The 25,857-nt window shown below is 39.9% G+C and overlaps 1 protein-coding gene across 7 annotated transcripts in view; it reads left to right on the top strand.

The window, feature by feature from the left end:
- TPD52 (tumor protein D52) overlaps positions 1-25,857 on the top strand; it is a 130,543-nt gene that overhangs the window by 86,156 nt on the left and 18,530 nt on the right. For 4 of the 7 annotated variants that reach the window (XM_061439063.1, XM_061439064.1, XM_061439060.1 and 1 more), the window contains exons 2-4: positions 12,037-12,152; positions 22,505-22,653; positions 24,429-24,530. In XM_061439063.1, coding sequence (XP_061295047.1) covers positions 12,037-12,152; positions 22,505-22,653; positions 24,429-24,530 — 367 coding nt within the window. Of the gene's footprint in view, positions 1-12,036; positions 12,153-22,504; positions 22,654-24,428; positions 24,531-25,565; positions 25,593-25,857 lie in introns of all 7 variants that reach the window. The other 3 variants (XM_061439062.1, XM_061439061.1, XM_061439058.1) reach the window with 1 other exon arrangement.

Raw genomic sequence — 25,857 nt, 5'->3', positions numbered from 1 at the left:
TCAGAGCACAGTGCTCAGGTCAAAAACTGCCCAGCCAGCTCTTTCCGAAGTACAGTAGACAGTACACAGAGGGTGTTATGCCCAGAGTGGGCCCAGGCCACCAGGGCCAGAGAATTCCTCCGGAGCAGGAGAGTTTTCCTAATCCTTTATTGAAATGAGTGGGACTTGGAAATAAGGAGAGTGTTTCAAGAAGAGAAACTAACATACGCAGAGATGTGAAAAAAGGAGAGCATGATCCTAAAAGAGATGGTGAAGGTGGTCTTAAGGACTTTGGGAAGGTCATGTACACACTGCTCTATTTAAAATGGATAACCAACAAAAACCTGTTGTACAGCACGGGGAACTCCACTCAGTGTTATGTGGCAGCCTGGATGGGAGGAGGGTTTGGGGAAGAATGGATCCATGTGTATGTATGGCTGAGTCCCTTCACTGTTCACCTGAAACTATCACAGTGTTGTTAATCGGCTGTACCCCAATACACAATGTTTTTGTTGTTTAAAAAATTAAGTTATTAACAGATGGTTAAGATGGTAAATGGTATGTTATATATTTTACCATAATAAAAAAGTTGGGAAAAATAACGTGGGAAGCCATTTACTTTATCTTACCCTTTGCGTTAATACATTCCTTTAAAGAAAAAAATCAGTAAAACATGATTCCCTAGAGGAACTGCAATTTGGAAGATGCAATGAGAGCCCCGAGTGTGGGAGGGGCAAGGAGGACAGGAGCAGGAGGTGGAGTCGGTGGGCTCCAGATTGTCAAGAGCAGTGAGCTTTCCTAGTGGGTGGGCAGCCATACAGGGATTGAAGGAGTGCCCTAGTCCCAGTCACGTTTCAGACAGCTCACTCTGGTGGCAGGATAGTGATTGGAGTGGAGGAGACAGAGACCAACGCGGAGCTTTGGGGCAAGAATCTATAAGCAGAGCATGGTGACAGCCTGAGTTGGGTGGGATCAGAGGTGGGGTGTGAAGTGGACTCGAAGAGAGGGAGACAGAGCCACATCTCAGAGAGGCGGGAAAAAAACCTGGCGAGGGTGAGGGGGTGGGGAGGGCTCAGGGGACCAGAGACTTCAGAGTGAGGTTCAGTCTTTGCAACTTGGAGCTGTCGAATGAGATCCTGATGGAGAACTGTCCTCAGCTGAAGGGGGAGGAGGAGGTTGGAGAGTGATAGGAGGTGAGGAAGTGAGCCCTGTGGGTCAAGCTTCGTGGAAGAGAAGAGGAGAGGAAATAGCCAGGATGACTGGTAGGACCAGGAAAGTGAGTCACAGCAGGTACTCATCGAACATTGAGTATGTGCCCACCTTTTATTTCATGACCATTTAAAACATTCTTATAAAAACCCGGAGAGCTAGATGGTATTATTGCCTTTTTATTTTTTAAACAGGGTATGGGTTTGGGGTTCACTTTCCCGGAACTCAGTTCTTTAGGGCTACCATGACAAAGTACCCCAGACTGAGTGGCTTAAAATGACAGAAATGTATTACCTCTATGGTTTTGGAGGCTGGAAGTCCAAAATCAAAGTGTCGGCGGGGCCATGCTCCCTCTGACACCTGCAGGGAAATCTTTCCTTGCCTTTTCCTAGCTTCCTGCTGGTAACCCCTGTCTTTTTTTTTTTTTTTTTACAATTTATTTATTTTGGCTGTGCTGCGTCTCGTTGTTGCTCGGGCTTTTCCTTAGTAGCAGTGAGTGGGTGGCTACTCTCTCGTTGCGGTGTGTGAGCCTCTCATTGCGGTGGCTTCTGTCCTTGTGGAGCACAGGCTCTGGAGCACGCGGGCTTCAGTAGTTGTGGCAGGTGGGCTCAGTAGTTGGGACTCCCAGGCTCTAGAGCACAGGCTCCATAGTTGTGGTGCATGGGCTTAGTTGCTTGGTGGCATGTGGGATCTTACTGGACCAGAGATCTACGTAGATCCTGGACCTACGCCTCCTGCGTTGGCAGGTAGATTCTTTATCACTGAGCAACCAGGGAAGCCCCCTGGCTTGCTTTGACTGGCGCTACATCCCTCCAGTCTCTGCCCTACAGCATCACACCAGGTCTCTGTGTGCTCTGGATCTTTACACAGTGTTCTCTCCGGGTCACTGATTCAAACTTCCTTTTACTTGTAAGGACACCAGTCATTGGGTTAGAACCCATTCCACCCTCCAGTCCAGTATGATATCATCTTGATTACATCTGCAAAGACCCTGTTGCCAAATAAAAACACATAGTTTATGGGTCCTGGGAGTTGGAAGTAGAATGTATCTTTTTTGGGGGGAGATGCAAGTCAACCCACAACGTGATCTGATTTTAAAAATCTCTGCCCTGTCTTTCCTATGTTTACACAATGAAATGTGTGAATTTAAATGATCCAAAATTATCTTCAGATTTAAAATTGTGTGAAGATGATTGTAAAAGTTTTAAGTGATAATCATAGAAAGCCTTGAAGGGGAACAGTTGACTTTAACTGGAAAAAACAGTCAAAGATGAAGAACTGGAGGGAAGAGAGAACTGCTTAGGTGAGGGGTTCCACTCTGGGGTGGCCTGGGCTGCACCCACCACGCTGAGCAGAGAGGTACCCACCAAGCTCTCAGTCCTGGCTTAGCTTTAATGGTAGGTTCTAAATTTCTATTTAAAAAACTAGTTTCTTCCCTGGTTGAAATTTTGGGAAATAAGTGGCAAATGGATGGCTTTAGGGAGGGGAGGAGAGAAAAGAGAAACTTAGTTTGAACAAATCTTTAGCGAATAAGTCAGTTCAAATGAAGTATTTACAGACATTCGCTTTGTTCTGGGTGCTATGAGTCCTCAGGTGTAAAGATAAGGGTGTGACATTAGGACCTTGTTTTCTAGGTTTGCACATCTAGAGGCAGGTGATAAACAACGATACCACAAGGACCACTTAGCCAGTTGGTTGTACAATGATCTCCAGTAAGAAGACATAAAATGTAGAAGAAAACATTGTGTCTTGGGACTTAAAGGAGCGCTCCTTCTGGTTCGTCTCCATTGCTTTCTTGGCCATGGATCTCCCAACAGTTCTCCTGTGCGTGGAATCCAGGCTCTTCTCCCCAGATGAAATTCTTTAGGGTTGATCCCATGTGTGCAATTGAAGACAGGTTGTCAATCTGTTTGCACAACTAGAAGAATTATTAAGCAGGTGGCTGAAATGGTAATAACCTGACAGAACAAATTATCACTAATTTGCAGTCACTTGGGCTCAATATTGGCATCTGTGACTTTCAAGCCAGGCATCCCCTTGTGTTCTCACAGCCTCAATGAAGTGAAAAGCCCTCTGCTTCCAGTTTTCCTCTGACCTGCTCTTTGTCTTCCCAGCTCTTTGGAGTTTCTCTAAGAAAAATATACATGAAGGAGCAAGAATTTAAAGTCAGAAAGACCTGTGTTTCAATTTCTGCAACTCTGGGCACATTACTGAACCTCAGCGGGGCTCAGTTTCCTAATGGGGATAAATACTACTTGTCTCATTGGGTGATGGTTGTAAGAGTGTGTGTGTGTTTTAGATAACGTGTACCTGTTTAAATCTCTGGTCACAGTGGCTAGTGTATTAGACCTCAATAAATATGTCGTATTTTCTCTCCTGCTTATTCCGTCTTTTAAAAATAGATCTCTGTCAGACTCTGAGGAGAAACATTAAAATTAATGATCAAATATGGATTTTTTGAATTATTCAGTTCTCAGTAATCTTTAGAGCGTTTCCATTTCCCAACTTCTATGTTATGAATGAGAATTTCCCAAATGCCAGATTCTACCTCTGCAATATATACTCTCACCCCTCTTTTTTAAACTTTTTATTTTATGCTGGAGTACAGTTAACAATGTTGTGTTAGTTTCAGATGTACAGCAAACTGATTCAGTTACATATATTCTTTTATAAATTCTTTTCCCATTTATGTTGTTACGTAATACTGAGCAGAGTTCCCTGTTCTATATAGTACTTCCTGATTGGTTATCCAGTTATATACTCTTACTGAACATGTACAAAATAGGATAGATAATACCTAGAAATTCATTTAAGGCAAAATTTGGATTCCCAGGCTTGGGGAAACTGTGATCAGAAATGATGAAAAGACTGCTTTTGATCTATTCTACATTTTTATTTATTACTGGTTCCAGGTATCTTCCAAGTCTGACCTTCAGCCCCCTACTTTTGTCTTTATTTGTGTTTTGTACAATCAGTGATTTAAAGCATATGCTTTCAATTAAAATGTTCAGGTTCACAATCCTGTCCACCATGTATTCAGGTATGTTACCATGGGGAAGTTATTTAACCTCTGTAAGCTTCAGTTTGGCAAACCACTTCAGTATTCTTGCCTTGAGAACCCCATGAACAGTGTGAAAAGGCAAAATGATAGGATACTGAAAGAGAAACTCCCCAGGTCAGTAGGTGCCCAATATGCTACTGGAGATCAGTGGAGAAATAACTCCAGAAAGAATGAAGGGATGGACCCAAAGCAAAAAGAATACCCAGCTATGGATGTGACTGGTGATAGAAGCAAGGTCCGATGCTGTAAAGAGCAATATTGCATAGGAACCTGGAATGTCAGGTCCATGAATCAAGGCACATTGGAAGTGGTCAAACCAGAGATGGCAAGAGTGAATGTCGACATTTTAGGAATCAGCGAGCTGAAATGGTCTGGAATGAGTGAATTTAACTCAGATGACCATTATATCTACTACTGCGGGCAGCAATCCCTCAGAAGAAATGGAGTGGCCATTGTGGTCAATAAAAGAGTCCGAAATGCAGTACTTGGATGCAATCTCAAAAACGACAGAATGATCTCTGTTCATTTCCAAGGCAAACCATTCAGTATCACAGTAATCCAAGTCTATGCCCCAACCAGTAACGCTGAAGAAGCTTAAGTTGAACGGTTCTGTGAAGACCTACAAGACCTTTTAGAACGAACACCCAAAAAAGATGTACTTTTCATTATAGGGGACTGGAATGCAAAAGTAGGAAGTCAAGAAACACCTGGAGTAACAGGCAAATTTGGCCTTGGAATACAGAATGAAGCAGGGCAAAGACTAATAGAGTTTTGCCAAGAAAATGCACTGGTCATAACAAACACCCTCTTCCAACAACACAAGAGAAGACTCTCTACATGGACATCACCAGATGGTCAACATTGAAATCAGATTGATTATATTCTTTGCAGCCAAAGATGGAGAAGCTCTATACAGTCAACAAAAACAAGACCAGGAGCTGACTGTGGCTCAGACCATGAACTCCTTATTGCCAAATTCAGACTTAAATTGAAGAAAGTAGGGGAAACCACTAGACCATTCAGGTATGACCTAAATCAAATCCCTTATGATTATACAGTGGAAGTGAGAAATAGATTTAAGGGCCTAGATCTGATAGATAGAGTGCCTGATGAACTATGGACGGAGGTTCATGACATTGTACAGGAGACAGGGATCCAGACCATCCCCATGGAAAAGAAATGCAAAAAAGCAAAATGGCTGTCTTGGGAGGCCTTACAAATAGCTGTGAAAAGAAGAGAAGCGAAAAGCAAAGGAGAAAAGGAAAGATATAAACATCTGAATGCAGAGTTCCAAAGAATAGCAAGAAGAGATAAGAAAGCCTTCTTCAGCGATCAATGCAAAGAAATAGAGGAAGACAACAGAATGGGAAAGACTAGGGATCTCTTCAAGAAAATCAGAGATACCAAAGGAACATTTCATGCAAAGATGGGCTCAATAAAGGACAGAAATGGTATGGACCTAACAGAAGCAGAAGATATTAAGAAGAGATGGCAAGAATACACAGAAGAACTGTACAAAAAAGATCTTTACGACCCAGATAATCACGATGGTGTGATCACTGACTTAGAGCCAGACATCCTGGAATGTGAAGTCAAGTGGGCCTTAGAAAGCATCACTACAAACAGAGCTAGTGGAGGTGATGGAATTCCAGTTGAGCTATTCCAAATCCTGAAAGATGATGCTGTGAAAGTGCTGCACTCAATATGCCAGCAAATTTGGAAAACTCAGCAGTGGCCACAGGACTGGAAAAGGTCCGTTTTCATTCCAATCCCAAAGAAAGGCAATGCCAAAGAATGCTCAAACTACCGCACAACTGCACTCATCTCACACGCTAGTAAAGTAATGCTCAAAATTCTCCAAGCCAGGCTTCAGCAATATGTGAACCGTGAACTTCCTGATGTTCAAGCTGGTTTTAGAAAAGGCAGAGGAACCAGAGATCAAATTGCCAACATCTGCTGGATCATGGAAAAAGCAAGAGAGTTCTAGAAAAGCGTCTATTTCTGCTTTATTGACTATGCCAAAGCCTTTGACTGTGTGGATCACAATAAACTGTGGAAAATTCTTCAAGAGATGGGAATACCAGACCACCTGATCTGCCTCTTGAGAAATCTGTATGCAGGTAAGGAAGCAACAGTTAGAACTGGACATGGAACAACAGACTGGTTCCAAATAGGAAAAGGAGTTCGTCAAGGCTGTATATTGTCACCCTGCTTATTTAACTTCTATGCAGAGTACATCATGAGAAATGCTGGACTGGAAGAAACACAAGCTGGAATCAAGATTTCCGGGAGAAATATCAATAACCCCAGATATGCAGATGATGCCACCCTATGGCAGAAAGTGAAGAGGAACTCAAAAGCCTCTTGAGGAAAGTGAAAGTGGAGAGTGAAAAAGTTGGCTTAACGCTCAACATTCAGAAAACGAAGATCATGGCATCTGGTCCCATCACTTCATGGGAAATAGATGGGGAAACAGTGGAAACAGTGTCAGACTTTATTTTTTGGGGCTCCAAAATCACTACAGATGGTGACTGCAGCCTTGAAATCAAAAGACGCTTACTCCTTGGAAGGAAAGTTATGACCAACCTAGATAGCATTTTCAAAAGCAGAGACATTGCCAACAAAGGTTCGTCTAGTCAAGGCTATGGTTTTTCTTGTGGTCGTGTATGGATGTGAGAGTTGGACTGTGAAGAAGGCTGAGCGCTGAAGAATTGATGCTTTTGAACTGTGGTGTTGAAGAACACTCTTGAGAGTCCCTTGGACTGCAAGGACATCCAACCAGTCCATTCTGAAGGAGATCAGCCCTGGGATTTCTTGGGAAGAACTGATGCTAAAGCTGAAACTCCAGTACTTTGGCCACCTCATGCGAAGAGTTGACTCATTGGAAAAGACTCTGATGCTGGGAGGGAAAGGGGGCAGGAGAAGAAGGGGACAACAGAGGATGAGATGGCTGGATGGCATCACTGACTCGATGGATGTGAGTCTGAGTGAACTCCGGGAGTTGGTGATGGACAGGGAGGCCTGGCATGCTGCGATTCATGGGGTGGAAAAGAGTCGGACACGACTGAGCGACTGATCTGATCTGCTCTGATCTGAAGCTTCAGTTTCCTCATCTGTAAATCGCGATGGTGATCCTTGTCTCACAAGTGTTAACGTAGATGATGTAATGTATTAGGACCACTGAGCTAAAATTTCGGAGAAGGCCGTGGCAACCCACTCCAGTGCTCTTGCCTGGAAAATCCCATGGACTGAGGGGCCTGGTGGGCTGTAGTCCATGGGGTCACTAAGAGTCGGACACGACTGAGTGACTTCACTTTCACTTTTCACTTTCATCCATTGGAGAAGGAAATGGCAACCCACTCTAGTGTTCTTGCCTGGAGAATCCCAGGGACAGAGGAGCCTGGTGGGCTGCCGTCTGTGGGGTTGCACAGAGTCAGACATGACTGAAGCAGCTTAGCAGCAGCAGCAGCTCAAATTTGGATGTAAATAAAATGAACTTTGTGGCAGCGGCTGTGGTTATTATTAATTTTCCTAAATAATGATTGTTAGGTTTTTTCAGATGATTTCTGTATCTGTCTTTCTGTTCTTCCTTCATGTCCTTAATTTCCAGTTTTTTCCCTAGTTGATCATAAAACAAACCTCATCTTTAAATTCTAATGTTGATAATTTGCTGCCACCTACAGGCTAATATGATAAAAACAGACATGTAATTACTAGCTTTCTTAGACTGTGAGCATAAAATCTCAAGGTCATTTTGGTAGTCCCAAAGCTAACTGTGGACAATCCCAGAATCCCGTTTCCTGAGCCACTTATTTTCCCTGGTAGTTCAACTAAATTCTTGATTAGTATTAATAGAATCATCTTAGATTATTTTTGGAATTGAACAGTTATTCATAAAGCATTATTAGATATTATTATTATCATCATCCCCCATAAGCAGATTTACAAAATAGTGTTTATTAAAAACACAAAAGAATATTTGTTATTTAAGGTAAGTTTAGCACCTGAGTTTAGTTGGGCTTTGTTGCATCCTAGTGAACTTGAGACATCTGAGCAAAACATTACATTAAAAATAAAATTAAGGATGTTTATACTGAACTCTCAGAAAAGGCAGTGGCACCCCACTCCAGTACTCTTGCCTGGAAAATCCCATGAACAGAGGAGCCTGGTAGACTGCGGTCCATGGGGTCGAGAAGAGTCGGACATGACTGAGCGACTTCACTTTCACGTTTCACTTTTATGCATTGGAGAGGGAAATGGCAACCCACCTCAGTGTTCTTGCCTGGAGAATCCCAGGGATGGGGGAGCCTGGTGGGCTGCTGTCTATGGGGTTGCACAGAGTCGGACACGACTGAAGTGACTTAGCAGCAGCAGCATACTGAACTCTGTTGTGGTGCTTACTCTCTTGCCTTGTACGATTGCTGCCTGTATGCTTCTCTTCCATTCTCCTGCTTAAGCTTCTTTTTCCAATAACCTGGTACGTGGGATCCATTTGCAAGCATACATGGTCCGTCCTCAGTGGTTTCTTTTTCTCTTTTTGGCTGCACCATGAGTCTTGTGAGATCCTAGTTCCCTGATCAGGGATTGAAATCAGGCCCTCAGCAGTGACAGCACAGAGTCCTAACCTCTGTACCACCAGGGGGTTCCCTCCTCTGTGGTTTCTGACTGTACATAGTACAGCATCTTGGCAGAGTCTGATTTGGCTCCAGCTTCCAGTGCCAGATATCAGGGGATGGGTCCAGTAAGGTTTATGTGCTAACTATGGGGTTGAATTTTGCCTTGAAAATAACAGGGAACCACTAAAGGAACCACTTTAAGCCAGAGAGTGACTTGATAAGATTTTGATCATGACTTGGGCAATCCGTTTTCAGATATGTTGGAGGGACCTGCAGAAGCAACTATTCATTGAGCCTTTCCATCCACTGACTGTAGCTGTCACATCGTTTCTGCATGAGAGGACTTAATCATATCCTATTCACCACTCCAGTTTTTGAACTGTTTTATTTGTATTACTTTTATGCCTTTAACAATTCTGTAAACATCTTTCAGGTAGGCACTGTTATGCTATTGATTGTTGTCATTTTAATTATCAACTGCTATTGTGCAGTGAATATACAATAGACTGGGAGCAAGTGTCTTTGTACCTTTTACTCAGTGGACGTATGGACATAGGGATGGATACTTCTGGGCTTGCCATGGTGCTTGCTGCTTGTTGAACAGCAGGCTTGTTCTCTCTCCTTCATCTCTGCCCACCTGCTAAGTCTGTCATCTGCTGCCTGGCATCTTGCTTTGGGCGGGTGCCACATTGCCACTGTGGTTGAGCTAGCCCTTCCCAGAAGTGGATGTGGGGGCTGGTATGATTACTGTAACACTTACTGGTGGAAAGAGGCGAAGAGCAGGAAGAGAAGGAGACCTTTCCCTGGTTCCCTCTGCAAAAAAGCTTTTGCCATGGGACTTCCCTCCTGATCCAGTGGTTAAGACTTCGCCTTCCAATGCAAGAGGTGCAGGTTCAATCCCTGGTCGGGGAGCTGGGATCTCACATGCCTCATGGCTAGAGGACCAAAGCATAAAACAGAAGCAATATTATAACAAAATCAATAAAGACTTAAAAAAAAAAAGCTATTGTCAGAGGAGACTGAAAATCCCAAACCATGGAAATGGATGGCAAAACAGTGACTATGGAAAGGTGATCGAGGCCTTGTTTCAGGTGTAAAATTTAAGGGGGCATCGAAAAGCTCTGCAGTCCAGATAAGTATTTTGTTAATGCATTATTTTAAGAAATTTAAAATGGAAGAAATTCATGATGAACAAGGGCTTCCCCTGTGGCTCAGTGAGAAAGAATCTGCCTGCAGTGCAGGAGATGAGGGTTTGATTCCTGGATCCAAAAGATCTGGAGGAGGGCATAGCAACCCACTACAGTATTCTTGCCTGGAGAATCTCATGGACAGAGGAGCCTGGCGGGCCACAGTCCATGGGGTCACAAAGAGTCAGATGTGACTAAGCATCCATGCATGATGAACAAAATACTAACATTTTAAATAAAGACAAGATCTGAAACAGTGTTATGATAAGCCACTCTTGGAACCTGAGGAAAAAGGAAAAATCAGCCATACTGAGCCTATCTGTTTAAGAATTTGATATTTTGTTCATCATGGACTCTTTGAATTAACTTTTATTTTTTAAAAAATGTTGCATTAAAATATTAAAATTATTTATATTGAATTAACTGCCCTCGTAAATTCTGCACCTAAGGTTCAGGGGCCTCACTGAACTTGCCCTTAGCATTGTACTTGGTTGGTTGGGCAGAAGAAGGGGGAGTTGCTGAGAGTCAGGTGCCTCCCTGGCTGCCCTCTGGAAATACAGAATTCTTTCTGGTGGATGGGTAGACACTGGCTGTTATTTCAGGGCAGTGGGTGTGGCAGGATTGGTCTTAAATGATGTAGAAAGCTTTTATATGGGTGTTGGTCATTTTTCTGAATATATTGTGTTTGCCACAAGGTTCATTTGGATCGTTCTATAAGATGTTACAGAAAAACTCGGGAGAACTTTTTGGCCAACCCTAGATAAATTAGGAGCTTCCCTGGTGGCTCAGTGGTAAAGAATCTGCCTGCCAGTGCAAGAGACTTGGGTTCAAGCCCTGGATTGGGAAGATCCCCTGGAGTAGAAAATGGCAGCCCACTCCAGTATTCTTGCCTGGAAAATGCTCTGGACAGAAGAGCCCGGCAGGCTGCAGTCCCTGGGGTTGCAAAGAGTTGGATATGATTTGGTGACTTAGCACGTGTGCATATAAATTAGGATTTTATTCTAAAGGGTTATCTGGATGAGGCATATTTTTTAAATTTTATATTTTAAACTTTTTATTTTGTATTGGGGTGCAGCTGATTAACAGTGTTGTGATGGTTTCAGGTGAACAGGGAAGGGACTCAGTCATACATATATATACACGTTCTCCCCCAAACTCCCCTCTCATCCAGGCTGCCACATAACACTGAGTAGAGTTCCATGTGCCATACAGTAGGCCCTTGTTGTTTATCCATTGTAAATAAAGCAGTGTGTACATGTCCATCCCAAACTCCCAAATTATCCTTTTCCCTTTTCCTTCCCTCTGGCAACCGTAAGCTTGTTCATGAAATTTGAGTGGATGAGTGCGTGCATGCTAAGTCATTTCAGTCATATCCGACTCTTTGTGACCCTATGGACTGTAGTCTGCCAGACTCCTCTGTCTGTGGAATTCTCTTGCCTGGAGTGGAGGAAACATATTTTTAAAAAGTTACAAGAAGATGTCTCCCACTTCCACTAGGGAAAGAAATGGAATACACTTTCTTTAGGCTATTCTTCACTGAGGCTATAAGAGTTAAATCTGACTAGTAGAGGAAGCTAAAGACATTTACAGTCTCCTTCTGTGAATATTAGTCATGCTGATTTACTAGTTAAGCATTTAAAGTCTTGGCAAGATCTCATTCTTGGTCTCTTAACTCTTCTGCTTTGTAGTAAGTATATTGTGACTGGAGAAATGAACAGAAGCTGAGAGAATGCTGTATTTTCTAAATTCCTATTTTGAAAGAGTGTAATTTGGTGGGTTTTAGTAGTTACCTCATAAGTTGTTTTTTTTTTTTTTTCCTCTTGTCCTTTCCTAGGAGAGCCAGGCCTTTTGAAAGCAGGAAGATGAGATATGGCACTTACCTCATTGGCTTTCTTCTGGCTGGGGCTGTGAAGGAGTCCAAAGGAAAATTTTACTTAGCTTTCATACTTCACAAACTTTTTTTTTTTTTTTTGTCTTCAACAAGGTCTGCTGAGAACAGACCCAGTACCTGAGGAAGGAGAAGATGTTGCTGCCACGATTGGTGCCACCGAGACTCTGTCAGAGGAGGAGCGAGAGGAGCTGAGAAGAGAACTTGCAAAGGTAAAGGAGCCATCCTTCTGGAGCTTCGTTTTGCACTTAAAATATGTCATTATTTGTTTTTCTAAAGTACCTGGTGATACTGTATAGTCAGTTTCAGGGGAGAGAAAGCAATGTGTGTTTACTCACCCTAGAGAGCTGGAGTGAGGAGGAGGAAATGGGAACATGTGAGACCAGTTGGTTTTTAATACGAGGAAGGGTATTTATGGGTAAAGTGGGTCTGAGAAGTAGAGTGTGAAGTCGGAAATGGATGAGGGCCGCTAGTGAATGTCTTCTAAGTGACCTCACTAGCCCTGATGCACTTCTTTCAGTTGCTTTGGTGACTTCTTTCTACCTTTGGCAATGTTGTGGATAGAAGTTCTTTGAATTTTCTTTCCATTCCTCACTCTCTCCCTTCCTCTTTAAAAAAATTTTTTTTAAATCAACCATTTCAAAGTGTACAGCTGAGTAGCATTTAGCAAACTCACGATGTTATGCAACTATCATTTCTATCCAGACATTTTTATCATGTCCAAGGGAGACCCCATACTCACTAAGCTGGCATGCCCACTCTTCCCTCCCTCATTCCCTGGCAACAACTAATTGCTTTCTCTCTCTACGGATTTAACTATTCTGGATATTTCATTCCAATGCAGTCACTTAGCATGTGATTTCTGGTATCTGACTTGGTTCATTTAGCATAATATTTTCGAGGTTCATTCTTGTTGAGCTTGTATTGGTACTTCACTGCTTTTTAATGGCTGAATAATATTCTCTTGTATGTATCTATTATATTTTGTTTATCTGTCCATCTGTTGAGTGGTTATTTGGGTGGTTTCGACCTTTTAACTATTGTAGATACTGAGCTAAGGAATATTTGTGTAAAAGTACTTGTTTGAATACCCATTTCCAATTCCTTTGGGATATACCCAGAAGTAGAATTGCTCATCACATGGTAATTCCATGTTTAACTTTTGTTTTCCAGAATTGCCAAGCTGTTTTCACAGCAGGGTTGCCATTTTACATTCCATCACCAGCTTCTCTACATCCTTGCCACGTTTTTTATTTTCAGTCTTTTTGATTATAGCCGCCTTAGTGACTGTAAAATGGTATATTGTTGTGCTTTTGGTTTGTATTTCACTAATGAATAAGATATTGAGCATCTTTCATGGGCATATTAGTCATTTACATACCTTTTTTGGAGAAAGTCTATTCAAATCCTTTCCCACATTTATAAAACATTATTTGTCTTTTTGTTGTTGAGGTAGAAGAGCTTTTTATATATTTGGATACTAGATCCTTTATCAGATATATTAACTGCAAATATTTTCTCCCATTCCATACATTCTTTTCACTTTCTTCATCCTGTCATAATGCACAAAAGTTTTAAATTCTATAATGAAGTCCAATTTTTTTTTCTTTAGTTGCTTGCTCTTTTAGCATTATATCTAAGGATCCATTTCCAAAACTAGATCATAAAGATTTATACAATATTTTCTTCTAAAGCTTATATTTAAGCCTGTGGTCCATTGAGTTAATTTTTATATATGGTTTGTGGTAGGGTTCAATTTCATTCTTTCACATGTGAAGGTTTTTTAGTACCATTCATTGAAGAGACTATCAGTGAATGCTCTTGGCATCCTTGTCAAAAATCAGTTCGTGTATATGTAAAGGTTTATTTCTGGATTCTCAATTCTGATATATTCATCTATATGTCTGTCCTCCTGAGAGTACCACATTCTTGATTACTATAGCTTTGTAGTAAGTTTTAAAATCGAGAAGTATGACCTTTTCACCTTTTTCTCCTTTGTCAAAATTGTTGTTTAAAGTCTCATGCAATTCTATATTAATTTTTAGAATCTACACTTCCCCCCACACACCAAAAAATGCCATTGGGATTTAGATAGGATTATTACTGAATCTAAGGATTGATTTGGGGGAGTATTGTATTATTACAATACAGTAAGATTGTAATCATCTTAACAATATTAAATCTCACAATCCATGAACATGGAGTGTCTTTCCACTTATTTAGGTCTTCTCTAGCTTAGCAATGTTTTGTAGTTTTCAGGGCGCAAGTCTTATACTTCCTTAGTTACCTTTATTTTGAAGTTTTTTTTATTCTTTTGATGTGATTATAAACAGAATTTTCTTAATTTACTTTTAGATTTTTCATTGCTACTGTGTAGAAATATTAATACAACTGAAGTTTGCATATTAATCTTATATCCTGCAGCATTGCTGAACTTGCTTATTAGCTCTATTAAATTTTTTGTGAATTATTTAAGAATTTTCTCTATATAACATAATGTTATCTGCAGTCAAAAGTAGTTTTACTCTTCCTTTCCATTTTAGTTGGCTTTTATTTATTTTTCTTCTCTATTGCTCTGGCTGAAACCTCCAGTTCTATGTTGAATGACAGTGGTGAAAGTGAGCATCCTTGTCTTGTTTCTAGTCTTAGGGGAAATACTTTCAGTCTTTTCATCATTCAGTGTGATGATAACTCTTGGTTTTTATAAATACACTTATTCATATTAAGGAAGTTCCCTTCTATTCATAGTTTGTTCGGTGTTTTTATCATGAAAGGGTCCTGGATTTTGTCAGATGCTTTCCTTCACTTATTAAGATGGTCGTGCATTTTTTCCCTTCATTCTATTAATATGGTATATTACATTAATTGATTTTCATATTTTGCATCATCCTTACATTCCTAGAATAAATTCCACTTTATCCTAGGTGTATGTATTCTAGGCCTTGATGTATAATCCTTTTAATATGGTTTTGGATTTGGTTTGCTGGTATTTTACTAAGTATTATTGCACCTATATTCATGAGAGATCCACTTGCAATTTTCTTTTCTTATATCTTTGTCTGCTTTTTGTATCATGGTAATGGCTGGCCTCTTGGAATGGAAGTTTTCCATTCTCTTTTGTGGAAGAATTTGAGAAGGATTGGCTTAAATTCTTCTTTAAGTGTTTAGTAGAATTCACCAATGAAGCCTTCTTGTTTTGAACTTTTATTTGTTGGGAAATTTTTAATTATTCATTCAGTCTTTTTATGTGTTATAAGTCTGTTCAGACTGTCTATTTTTTCTCGGTCAGTTTCAATCATTTTGTGAATTTCTAGGAATTCATTCATTTCATTTAGGTTATCTAGTTTATTGGCATTAATTGTTCATAATATTCTCTTACAATCTTTTTATTTCTATAAGGTTGGTAGTATTGTCACCACTTTCATTTCTGAGTTTAGTTATTTGCATCTTCCTTTTTTTTACCTTCTGTCAGTCTGACTAGAGGTTTGCCAATTGCATTGTTCTTTCTAAAGAACAGCTTTGATTTCATTGATTTTTCACTATTGATTTTCTGTTCTTTATTCTGTTTATCTTTAATCTTTAATTCCTTTCTTTTTGTTAGCTTTGGCTTTAGTTTGCTCTTCTTTTCCTAATTCTGTAAGAGTGTACAGTTAGGTTATCGATTCGAAATATTATTTTTTAATGTAGGCATTTACAGCTATAAATTTCCCTCAGCACTATTCTTACTACATTTCATAAGATTTAATATGTTGTGTATTTGTTTTCATTTGTCTCAAAGTATTTTCTAATTTCTTTCTGATTTCTTCTTTGACCCATTGGTGGCTTAAGAGCATGTTGTTTAACTGGATAAATTTATAAATTTTCTAGTTTTCCTTTTGTTTCTGGTTTCTAGATTTATTCCATTATGGTTGGTCAAGATATTTTGTATGATTTTAAATTTATTGAGATTTGTTTTGTTGCCTAATGATATGCTTTGTCCTGGAGAATGTTTCATGTACGTTTGAAAAGAAGGTGTATTCTATTGTTTTGGGGTGAGGTGTTCTGTTTATAGTTGGTTTATAGTGTTCAGATCTTCTGTTTCCTTATTTGTTCTATCTGCCTCTTTACATCAGCTTTTATAAACTAGGTGGGGATAGGATGGGTAAGGCAGATTGGTGATAAGCCCCATCAGGAGAGTAAGAGTGAAAAATACAGAGTATTTGGTATTAGTACATGCCTAATACTGTTATTTTGAAAAGAGAAAACAAAAATACTTTTTACACAAGTTGCACATGTTGATCGTAAAAACAAAAAGCACTGAAGAAAAGCAAAATTACCTTTACAGCATAAAAGTTTTAGATTATCTGTTTGCAGACTTTTTTCTATGTGTGTATTGCTATAACATTTCAGTATTTTAAGAAGACATCAGAATACACATTTATAACTTTTCTTCACTTAATTGAATTTCAAAAAAAGTTTTGTGACAGTAAATGATCTCCTACAATTTCATTTTAAATTGGTGTAGAATAGCCTGTTTTTTAAATTGCTGCAAGCCCATTTTTAATTAATGGACATATCATTTAATTAATGGGCATATCATTTCAGTTATTTCCTTTTTTTGCTATTATAAACAGTATTTTGATGGAGATACATATAATCCTTTAGGCACCTCTTTAATTAGTTCTTGTTTAAAATTCTATTACTTTTGGTTGTGCTGGGTCTTTGTTGCTTTGCTTGGGCTTTCTCCGGTTACAGTGAGTAGGAGCTACTCCTTGTTGTGGTGCTTGGGCTGTTGACTGCGGTGGTTCTGTTGTTGCAGAGCACAGGTTCTAGGCACACCGGCTTCAGTAGTTGCGGTGCACGAGCTTAGTTGCTCTGTAGCGAGTGGAATCTTCCCGGACAAGGAATCGAACCTATGTCCCCTGCATTGGCAGACAGATTCCTATCCACTGTGCCACCAGGGAAGTCCTTTCATTAGTTCTTTAGAATAAATTCCTAGAAGTATTAATAGAATCCCTGGGCCTACTGGGTGTTAAGAACACAGTCATTACCATGTACACCAACAAAGCCAAGACGCTAGCCAGAAGATTTCTCATAGTATGTGAGAGAACAGTTTTTCCAAATCCTTGCAGCCCTCAGTATGATTATTTCATTATCAATGATATTAACTTAATAGTAATAGCAACTAATATTCACAGACTATTGCTGCATGGCAAGCACACACTACTTGCTGTGTGGCTGAACTCTTCACAGTCATTTTCTCATTAATCCTCATAACAGTGTTATGAGGCAGATATTACTGTTTTTATGGTTTGACGGAGAAAAAAACAGAGATCTAAATCTCCCATTGGATTATGTAATGTTATTTAACAAGTTATCAGACATATGCTATGTGAACACTTTCTCCCATTCTATAGGTTTTCCTTTTCACTCTTTGAAGCACACAAGTTTTTAATTTTGAGGAAGTTGAATTTGTTTTTCCTTTAGTGACTTGTGCTTTAGTTGTTACTTGTCAGAAACCATTGCCTAATCCAAAATTATGAAGATTAAGGTCAAAGGTCTTACATTACAACATTGGGTCTTGTGTCCAGGTCCTCATGAACTCTGATGTGTGTGCTTACTTTTTTATTTGTATAGTATTTATACTCAATCAGAAATTTATACAATTTTTATGAAAACTCCATGAGATATGGCAGATATATTCTTTGCATGCTTGTGTGCTATGTCTCTTCAGTCATGTCCAACTCTTTGCAGCCCTATGAACTTTAGCCTGCCAGGCTCCTCTGTCCATGTGATTCTCCAGGCAAGAATGTTGGAGAAGGTTGCCATTCCCTTTTTCAGGGGATCTTCCTGACCCAGGGATCAAACCTGAATCTCCTGTGGCTCCTCTATCACAGGCAGATTCTTTACCACTGAGCTACCATGGAAGCCCATACTCTTACTTTACCTCTCATCATATATAGATTATGCTATCATAATAAAATATGATAATAATGATCCTAATAATTAGATGTAATAAAATCATTTGGGGCTTCCCTGGTAGCTCAGATGGTAAAGCATCTGCCTGCAATGCGGGAGACCTGGATTCGATTCCTGGGTCGGGAGATCCCCTGGAGAAGGAAATGGCATTCCACTCCAGCACTCTTATTTAAAACATGATAATTTTCTGTTTTTTATGTTAGAGTTACTGCTTGAAATAGTTGTAGAAATTAAGAGATAAAAATCTCCTCCATCCATTTTTTTTAACTTCTTTTTGAGATGTAATTTACATTAAATTTCATTCTTTTAATGTGTATAGTTCATTGTATATTCACAAGTTTATACAAGTATCAGTACTATTTAATTCTAAAACATTTCCTCACCCTCAAAGAAATCCTGTTCCCACCAGTGTTCACCCCAGTCCTCCCTGCCCCAGTCCCTGGCAGCCACTAATCCACTTTCTGTTTCCATAGATTTGCCTGTTCAAGGGATTTCTTATAAATGGAATCAAACAACACGTGGTCTTTTGTGACAGGCTTCTTTCATTTAATATAATGTTTCCAAGGTTCATCAATGTTGTAGTGCCTATCAGTACTTCATTCCTTTTTATGGCTGAATAATGTTCTATTGTGAAAGTATACACCACATTTTGTTTATCCATTCATTAGCTGTTGGACATTTAGATTGTTTCCACTTTTTGACTGTCATGAGTAATACTTCTCTGAACATTCATGTACAGGTTTTTGGGTGAACATATGTTTTCAGTTCTCCTGTTTTGTACCTAGGAATGAAATTTGTGGATATGGCAACTCCATGTTTAACTTTTTGAGAAACTGTCATGCTATTTTGCTGCCAAACTGTGCAATTGTGCATTCCAATCAGCAGTGTATGAGGGTTTCAATTTCTCTACACCCTTGTCAGTGCTTGATATTATTTGTCTTATTGGTATTGTTTGTCTTACTGATTATTGAACACCATACTAGTAGGGATGAAGTGGTGTCTTATTTGAACTTTTCTAATTACGAATGAATGGTATTGGTGATCTTTTCATATGATTATTGGTCATTTATATATTTCTTTGGTGGAATGTCTATTTAAATCCATTATCCATTTTAATTGGATATTTGCTTTTCTATTATTGAGCTATGTTTTTTTAATATATTTTGCATACTAGACCCTTATCAGATTTGTAATTTGAAAACATTTTCCCAATTCTGTTAGCTATCTTTTTACTTTTATGATGGTATCCTTTGAAGCACATCAGTTTTAAAATTTGACGATATTGGTTTGTTTTTTGGTTTTCGTGCTTGAGGTAACATATCTAAGAGATGTTGCCTAATCTGAGATTATTTAGATTTACCTCTCTATTTTCTTCTTAAAGTTTTATAGTTTAGCTCTTTGACTTAGATTTCTCTGATCCATCTTAATGCATATGGTCTGACTTAGGGGTCCCACTGCATTCTTTTGCATATGGAAATTCAGTTGTCCTAGCACCATTTGTGGAATAAAGTTATTCTTTCCCACTGAATTGCTTGGTATCTTTGTTGAAAATCAGTGGACCATAAATGTATGGGTTTATTTCTGGACTCTCAAGTCTACCACACAATCTGGATTACCATAGCTTTGTAGTAACTTTTCTACTCATTATTCCATTTTTCTTGATTCATGTCAGAGATTCTTGTGTGTGTATGTACACACACACACACACACACACACACACACACACACAAATGTTGAATTAAGAAATTGTCGCTCTAGTGTGCTGAGATTGAGCTAGGTATGTTAGCACACAATTATCAACAAAAGCAGGAAATATATTGGGTCATGTATTGTTCAGAAAGATTTATAGTGGTCTTTCTTTCCAAGTTTCATTAGGGCAAGTGAATACTTCAGAGATGTGTCAAGGGGTACAAAACTTAACATTTAAGTCTACTCCTTGAAGTATGTGAACATTTGTAATTAAGGTAAAGAAAAGTATTAGAAAGCTAACAATGTGCAATGAGAATTAGCCAGTAAACTGAGAAGTGGAGTCAGAAAACCTGCATTAACATTCCGATTCCTGCGTTATTAGCTTAGTGACTTGCAGCAAATCATTTAATTTGCTTGATTTTAAACCTTATTCATTCATACATTTATTGTTGCGTTTTGTGACTTCCAAAAACAGATATAATTTGTGGAGTCCTATCTTATAGACCGGAGAAGGCAATGGCAACCCACTCCAGTACTCTTGCCTGGAAAATCCCATGGATGGAGGAGCCTGGTAGGCTGCAGTCCATGGGGTCACTAAGAGTCGGGATCTTAGAGACTGTGTTAGTTGCTCAGTTATGTCTGATTCTTTGCAATCCCATGAACCCCATGTAGCTCACCCCCATGGAACCCATGTAGCCTGCCAGGCTCCTCTATCCATGGAATTTTCTAGCCAGGAATACTGGAGTGGGTTGCCATTGCCTTCTCCAGGGTATCTTCCTGACCCAAGGATCGAACCCAGGTCTCCTGTATCGCAGGTAGCTTCTTTACTGTCTGAGCCACCAGGGAAGCTCGGAGTCATATAAGCATGGATGATTATCTTTGTTCTGGACCTGTATTCTAATTAATGCCATCTTAGAGTATGTTATTTGGGGTTTTTTTTGGCAGCCACATCACTTTTGATTTATTCTTCTTTCCTTTTGCCGAGTGCTCTTAGTTCACTTAATAATACTCTATTTTGTTTTTAAAGGCCATGCTGTCTTTGAACCCATGGAAGTGTTGTGTAGGTCAAGACTGAGATATGGCTTTGCAATAAGCCTAGAGAAGCTTCCTTCTGAGGGTCTTGAATATTAATGAACGTACAGTCATCCCTCAGTGTCTGCAGGGGGTGGGTTCCAGGAACCCTGTGAATATCAAAATCCACAGATGCTCAAGTCCCTTATATAAAATGGTATAATATTTGCATATAACCTATGCACGTCCTTCCATATGTTTTAAATAATCCCTAGATTACTTATAATACCTAGTGCAATGTAAATGCTATGTAAATACCATATAAATGCTATGTAAATAATTGCCAGTACATGGCAGTTTCAAGATATTGCTTTGTGAAACTTTCTGGAACTTTTTTCCCCTGAATATTTTCAGTCTGCAGTTGGTTGCATCTGTGGATGTGGAACCTGTGGATACGGAGGGCCAACTATACTTCAGGGACCCAAGTTTTTTGACTTCTGGGACAGAAGTCTTGGGTGTCTGTTTCTCTCTGTGGGTCTCCCCTTTCCCTCTATTTTCCTAGCTGTGCCTTTTCCTCTACTCTTTTTTTTTCTTTTTTTGCTTCATAGCTTCTGCTTATAGTTTTGGCCTCCTCGAGTATATTTAGGCTTCTGTAATATTACGTAATCTCGCTGTGCCCCACCTGTCCTTCAGGGCTTCTTTATCCAAGTCTTTTCAGTTTCTCCTCCCAATGTGATCTTAGTTTCTCAAACTGCATTCCTGAATGAGACTGTGATTATTCGAGCATCCCTTGGCACATCAGGCAGTTCACTGGCTAGTAGCCACTTGATGGGTCAGGAGCCTATTTCTAACCACCAAGCTGAGGCTGGTCAGTCCGCATCAGAGGGGCCCACACTTCTGCAGGACTCTGGGAGAGAGTGTGTTTTATTTATGCCTGTGAGTTTGACAGGTACAAAGATTGACAGTATGAACTGTGATTTATATTGGAAGTATAAACGCATATGAGGCTTTCCTGGTAGTGCTAGTGGTTAAAACAAAACAAAACAAAACAAAACACCCATCTGCCAGTGAAGGAGACGAAAGAGACATGTGTTCGACCCCTGGGTTGGGAAGATCCCCTGGAGGAGGGAATGGCAACCCACTCCAGTATTCTTGCCTAGAGAATCCTGTGGACAGAAGAGTCTGGCAGTTATAGTCTATTGACTAGTGTCATAAAGAGTCGGACTCTACTGAAGGGACTTAGCATGTATGCATGCATAAACTTATATGAAATATGCAATATGGCTGTGTTTTGATTTGGCATGGTTGTATGTATTTTGGTGGGAATTCAGATTGTTTGGGTGGTCGATCCCTGGGTCAGGAAGAACCCCCGGAGAAGGGAATAACTTCCCACTCCAGTCTTCTTCCCTGGAGAATCCCATGGACAAGAGAAGCCTGGTGGCTTACAGTCCATGGGGTTGCAAAGAGTTAGACACAACTGAGCGACTAACACTTTCACTTTTCACTTCAGATTTGTTTAACTTAATACATAAATGTGAGTTTTTATGGACATTCAAGCAGCAGTGTTCAGCTGGAAATGCAGACCCAGTAGTCAGAGTAGCTGTTAGAATAATTTGAATATTATCTGTGTAAAGGTTTGAACCCTGAACCTCTATGATAAAACTGAGTAAGGAAGTATAGGAAGAGGGGAGAGACTGAGAACAACTCAAGACTGAAATATAGAGAAGAGAGAAAAGCAGCTTTACAGGAGAGATCAACAAGCAACCCATTTGCTTAACATATTATTTTAAAAGAGGCAGAGAAATGAATCCAAAATGTTTTAAAATGACTGGAATTTTGAATATAATTTTGGGCTTATCATCTTAACTCTTTGACTTTATTCCTACCCCAACCCCGCTCCTTGCAGGTAGAAGAAGAAATCCAGACTCTGTCTCAAGTGTTAGCAGCAAAAGAGAAGCACCTAGCGGAGATCAAGCGGAAACTTGGGATCAATTCACTACAGGAACTAAAACAGAACATTGCCAAAGGGTGGCAAGATGTGACAGCTACATCTGCGTATGTGCCCTTGACCCTCCCTTTTTCTAGAGAACGTAGAGGACACTTTGCTCTTTTTGTCTGGAAGCGGGGAGGAGTGGAAAGGGACTGAGGAGGTTTCTGCAGCTTTTGTCTATACTGTGCGGGGCAACCTTCCCCACCATGCCTGTTCTCAAGTGTATCTGAGTCTTCTCCAACTGTTCTTTTGGACTGTTCTGGGGTATAGCGAGAAAACCAGCCTCCTATGTGAGTTGAAGAAATAAAATCTAAGCTCTTAAAATGTTATATACTGACTTACCAGATATATACATGAGTCACTTGGTCCTCAGAATAACCCAGTAGAGTGGGTAGTGAGATAGCCATAGATAAGGAAACAGGATCAGATCAGTGTTGAGGTCACACATCTCTCAAAGTCTGGAGGCACTGTTTGAACTAAGATCTGGCCAAGTGCAGATCCAGTCTTTTTATTTTTTTTAACCCTGCTTTATACACAGCATGAGACTCTCTCAGGTCACCATCTCTGATGTGTGCCAATAGCAGAGGACCACCCCTTAATCTTCTGGTCTTTTTTGATCACACGGTTTTGGTACAGCATTATCAAGATGCAGCTCCATTTCCTGAGTCTCCAAAAGGTGTTCTCTATGCAGTCCCGTCTGCTGAGCTGGTGACCAGCACCAGCGAGGCTGACTGCTTCCTAATGTGGCAGTACGGGGGTACCCACCCGCTTTCTCCATATAAGTAGGCAGCGGAAGAACATGCAGGATGCCATTCCTTGTATCATCTTAAACATTTTCTCTTTTTCTCTTTTTTGGTATTTGATCTTGACAAGGTAAGTAAAAATGCCTGAACATCCCTTTCTACAATGTGGGCTTAACCTCTTTGGGATAAGAACCATACTCTTTTGTCTGGTTTAGTTTTTCCCTTCACTAATCCCTGAGTAGATGGGAGGAGGGGGGTGGTAAATTTTCTGCTTTTGTGCTACAGCAAATATCCCCCTTGAGTCATTTGAAGTGTTACACCTTTTATGTACCCTGTTGAGAAGGCACCAGTTCTTATTTGGCAACTCTACATATAGGGAGAACTGAAAAATCTCTTTATGCTGCCCCAAATTGATTTGGGTGATAAAAAGTAGTCCTGGATCCCACCTTACTTCTGGTCCCTTTTTAGAAAATAAAGTTGTGAAAGAAATGTGAGGAATTTGATTTCATTTTTGTTTTGTTTAGCTTAAGTGAAAAAGGAAAAAAAAAATCAGAGATATAGTTTCATTTAACCTCTGGCCCATTTTGATCTTGGCTTCATAACTGTTTTTAACTCTTACCCAGATTTCTTCAGCCTTGCCTTTATGGGCCTTTCTGGCTGTTCTAGGGTGCTGCAAAAGGTTGTGTTTGAAATGGTGGTTAAGTAAAAGATGATGTGATGATGTTGACTTGGCAGTCATGAATTTTGGATGTTCTATTTTTTTTTTTTTTTTCTTGAGAGTTCTCCAAGAGGTGGTGATCACTGAACTCTGCATAATGGATATTAGAAAGATTGTTGTTCAATCGCTAAGTCGTGTCCGACTCTTTGCAACCGCATGGACTGCAGCACGCTAGGCTTCCCTGTGTTTCACTGTCTCCCAGAGTTTGCTGCTGCATAGGGTCACAATGAGTCAGGCACAGTTGAAGCAACTCAGCACACACACGTGTGTCCATTGAGTCGGTGATGCCATCTAACCATCTCATCCTCTGTCACCACATAATGGATATTGGAAAGTTTAGCTTACTTTCTTTGCTCTGTTCTTTTATAATTTAATATAGGTACAAGAAGACCTCTGAAACCTTATCTCAGGCCGGACAGAAGGCTTCAGCTGCTTTTTCGTCTGTTGGCTCTGTCATCACCAAAAAGCTGGAAGATGTAAAGTACGTCCTCATTTTTCCTTGCTTAATTAAGATGAGGCAGATTAAAATCTGTTATCGTGGTTGCATTTCTTTCCTGCCTGGTACTGGCTGATGTTGGACTCCCCCTGTTTGAGTGAGGAAGAGCCCTCCTTCAAACCAGGACCTGAAATGCATCCCTAAATCCTTCTAGGCATAGCCTTCAAACTGATTGTCTTATAAATACATTTAAAGTTGTTGAAAAATTCTGGTTGTGAACTTTCCTCCTTTTAGCCCTTCTTGATCACACGGGGTAAGTATGTGGCTGCAGACCTGTGGTTGTAAGTGGAGCCTTGTGTCTGGTGGGGATAAGTCTGGGAGCACTGAGTCCTGCCTTTACTTCCAGGTGGTACATCTTTAGCCCATGGTGTGCTTGGCACATACTCATTTGTGTACTGCTTTGTACCATCTATGTTCATGCCCAGGCCAAAATCTTGTTTTGAGCTATTTATTTTGCATTTTATTTTCAATGTGTCTGCAGAATTTTCCTGGTCATTTTGATAAAACCGCTTCAGAGTGCTTTTGTGTCCATCGGTAACCTCATGCCACCCACCATGTGGATTAAAATAGTGCTGAAAATGACAAATGTGGATTAAATTGGCTGTGCTTCTGTTGGCATGCAAGATTTATGTGTTTTGTTTTTTTTTAAACCCTTCAGATTGCATGACCTTGTGTTTTCTTTTTGTGGGGAAAGTAGATTTTACAACCAGAATTTTGTTGGTTGAATAAGTTTGGTTAATTGGTCTTATACTTGTACCAAAAATACCCAATGATTTGCTCATTGTATTTGGACTATTATCATTTCAACACAACGTAATAAACACAGCTCTCTTAAACCCTCTTGACCATTATATATACTTCTCTTAGGTAAGCTCTTTTCTTTCTGTGCTAACTCCCGATTGTGTAGCCTTTTAGAATTCAGTTAAAACTTTACACAGCTCTTAAAAAGTAGGTTATTTAATTGTTTTAGATTTACCAGAACTTCCTTTCTTTTTTAATGCTTACTCTGGCTTCTTGCAGATTGCAAGCCTTTTCACATTCCTTTAGGTAAGGAGAGTGTAAACCATCACTGCAGCCCAGCTCTCGTCTAAGACAAGTGTGCTTAGGCTATGATGCCACATTGGATGGTCGTGTTTGTCCACTACATAATCTTGCATTTCGGAATATCTTTTCTCTGGTGCATTCCTATTTTCAAGGGAGGGTTTCTTGTATACCATGGGTGATGGATACATTAAAAGGAGAATAATTTGACACGTGATTCAAGGGATATGGAAATGATTTTGACATTTTACTTTCTTTTTGTGTATGTGTG

This window comes from Bos javanicus, chromosome 14, assembly GCF_032452875.1.
Source record: "Bos javanicus breed banteng chromosome 14, ARS-OSU_banteng_1.0, whole genome shotgun sequence".
Lineage (NCBI taxonomy): Eukaryota > Metazoa > Chordata > Mammalia > Artiodactyla > Bovidae > Bos > Bos javanicus.
This window is presented reverse-complemented; position numbering and strand designations above follow the sequence as displayed.